Source organism: Gavialis gangeticus, unplaced genomic scaffold (assembly GCF_001723915.1).
Source record: "Gavialis gangeticus isolate Ggan-Ray unplaced genomic scaffold, GavGan_comp1, whole genome shotgun sequence".
NCBI lineage: Eukaryota > Metazoa > Chordata > Crocodylia > Gavialidae > Gavialis > Gavialis gangeticus.
The window spans coordinates 18913590-18916675 of NW_017729006.1; the positions used below are offsets into that span (position 1 = coordinate 18913590).

At 40.3% G+C, this 3086-nt stretch overlaps 1 protein-coding gene across 4 annotated transcripts in view; it reads left to right on the top strand.

Moving 5' to 3' along the window:
- Nucleotides 1-3086, top strand: part of TRAK1 (trafficking kinesin protein 1) — a 119697-nt gene that overhangs the window by 21103 nt on the left and 95508 nt on the right. Inside the window, exon 1 of one of the 4 annotated variants that reach the window (XM_019508908.1) lies at nt 2439-2673. The exons of the other annotated variants lie outside the window; for them this stretch is intronic. Coding sequence (XP_019364453.1) covers nt 2610-2673 — 64 coding nt within the window. The 5' untranslated portion in view covers nt 2439-2609. Of the gene's footprint in view, nt 1-2438; nt 2674-3086 lie in introns of those variants that run through there. 4 annotated transcript variants of the gene reach the window in all.

Here is a 3086-nt window from a genome sequence, read left to right on the forward strand (position 1 = left end):
TTGCCCCCCCCCCCCAATGGCCCTGGGTAGACCCCTTCCTTGCTTCTCTTCTGTAGGTAACTGTTGGGGTTTGAGGGTGCATCTTTGTACCTTGCATCCATTGGATTTGAACCTACCAGGGTGTGAAGATTTGGCCCTGAGGAATGAGGTAAAAATGAGAAGGATAGAGGGAATTTGGAGCACCTGCCTTCAGTCTGGGAGTCAGGGTATGGTGCGCACCCTTGCGTTAGTTCACTGGCTTTTCCACAATGCTCTGAAATAAAATATAGATGGGGCTATGTATCGGAGAAAACCATGGGGGAGAGTGCTTGGTAAATCCTCCCAAGGTATGCTTAAAAGTAGTTCTTTGTGCTCTAAAAGATGGGGAGGATTTTTCAGTTAACAGGTGGCTGGCTAATATTCCTCTGAGCCAGTGCTTCTTAGCCATTTTAGACTCAAAGCAGCCCTCAAACATGCCAGCTTTTAGCTTTCATTTCTTTTTGGGTTTTTTTACTACATCTTGTGACTTCTGTTGTCAGGAACTCAGAAAGCCTACAACAGGTGAGAATGTTTTTGACACCCTGGATTCCCATTTGAAATCTCTGGGTTTATCTTGTGAATCATGCATAGGTGTTTGCAAACTTAACAGTGTTAATATTGCATGACAACCTGTAGCCCACTTAAAATGACCTTGTAGCACCTAGGGTTGAGAATCAATGCTCTGAGCACAAAGACAGTTCTCTGGGTGGGGTGACATCAGTCTCTACTCCCTCCCACCCGTGGTAGGGCAAGCATTGTATCTATGGTACAAGCCTGTTTTAGATAGTTAAGAAAACATTTGCATGTTGCATATTGGAGAGAGTCCTTGCTGGAGGATTACAATTTTTGGCCCGGGGCCTCAAAGCCTGATGCTGGGCTTACGGAAATATAGAGATTCAAGGAAGGCAGTGCTAATTGGCATATGTATGGAGAAGGTTTTTTTCTGAGTGGAGGGAGGCAGAGGCAATGTATGGTTTAAGGCACTGGACTGAGATCTCGGTGGACTTAGGCTCAATTTGTAGCATTGCTGCTGATTTCCTTTGGGTCCTTGAGAAAATCAGTTTATCTCTCTGTGCCTCAGTTCCCAATGTATAAAAAGGAAGTATTTCCATAACTCAAAATTATTGTAAGGATAAAGTCATTAAAATGTGTGAGGCTGAAGTGTTACTGTCTTAGGTGACATACAAGGACCTAAATAGAAGGAAGTATACGTTATTATTTGTTTTGGTCAAGGCCCTATTGTGTTACATGGGGCCTACTACACACCATGCAGCTGGGTAACAGAATGCATATTTCATACTTTTTAATATAACTTGCTTATTCCAACCTTCTCTGTTATTTTCTTTAAAAAACATATTGGGGCCCAAGATTATGGGTGATGTGCAAGACCAGAATTGATGTTTGCATACCTTTTACCCAGTTCTAGTCAGATGTAATTGTCAACAAATTATTTATAGTAATGTTTTAGAAGATGACTCTATTCCACAAAAGAGCTCTAATTGTTCAAGACAGTTTATTGGGATACCTGATGTGAAGGCTATTCCGTATTAGTAATTTTCCTTTCCAAAATCTTAAGAAATGTTATGTAAAAATGTAAGCATTTTAAGGTGTACAGATGGCAGTAGCTTGTCATAATCCTGTTTTCTGCCTCAGTGCTTGGATGTTTGAAAAATGGGTCATTGTTTCACTGAAAAGGCAAAAGTAGATGAGGTGATCTAAAGGGAAAATGTGCTGCTGCCTGGTTCTTCTAGTTCTTCTTTCATCTTTAATTTAGTCATTTTTTTCTTTAAAAAATCACACTGAAGATCCAGTAATAGTACAAAATAGCAACAAAACAGCAGTGTATGTTCATTTTCTGCCTTTGGGAAGAGGGGCAAAGCTCTCAGCAAAGTAGGGGAGTTGGTAATGGATTTGATTTTCATTATTAATGCACTGCATGTACTCAGTGCATTGCAAGATTTTGATAATCATATACAGCAAGCAGCAGCATGATGTAGAAGGGTATGTTTGCATTATAGTGTTGATCATTTTTCTATGTGAGGGATTTTTTTCTTTTTCTTTTTGAGACACCTATTAGCTTGTGAAGCCAGAAACAGCAGAATGCATTTGCTCCATCTCTGCATCTCTTTTAGAGCCAGCCAGTCTCCATGGTAACACGTTAGACTGAAAGATATGTGAGGACCAGGGAGGAATGGAATGGGTTAGAAACAGCGAAGTGGTGGTGTGTCCCCCTCACGTCAGTGTATCAGCCTTTTGATAGGATGGTTTTGTTAACTCCCATCCAAGGCTCCTGTGTAGCTTCTTTATTAGAGCAGCCACCAGGGCATCTGCTTTAGAAATCTTTCTCCGTGTTTCTGTCGTGCTCCCCCTTATCCCACCTCCTCTTTCTTTTTCTTTTTTCTTTTTCTTTTATCTCCAGCCTCTCTTTTAGTTTGGCTCTAGCCTCTTATTGGAAATGTACAGCTCATTTTCAGCTTTCTGTGGGCTTCACTGCGGTTTGGTATTTTGTAAGGGCAGGGAGGCATGGCTGCGTTTCACTTGACCTTAGCAGTACAGTGAAATCTCTTCTACATTGCTGAAGGATACTGACTATGCAGAAATTTATTGAAGCAGATTACTATGAACTTGACTGGTATTATGAAGAATGCACGGATGGTAAATATGCCTTTGTCATGTATTGGAACATCATTTGTCTTTTGAAAGAGCACCGTGCAGGTCTTACACAATTTTGAAAAGGAACTGAAGAAAAAGGCAGTGTTTGTGTGCCATGGAGATGCCTGGCCTGTGACATCTCAGCATCTATTGTAAGCATGCTACATGAGGCTGCTGTAGGGCTTTCTGTGTTTCAGTGGGAGTGGCAGGTGAACATATGTGTACTGTAAGATCTGTTCTTCAGAGGGAGAAAACAATTGAAGTACTTACTGTATGACTAGTAATACTGAAATTAATGTGTAAATATATTTGTTCTTTAAATGTTAAATTGAAATATATTTTGCGTGCATATGTGAATATACATTATAGATGCATAACAGCATCTTTTAACATGTATGTGTTTAATAATATGTGGT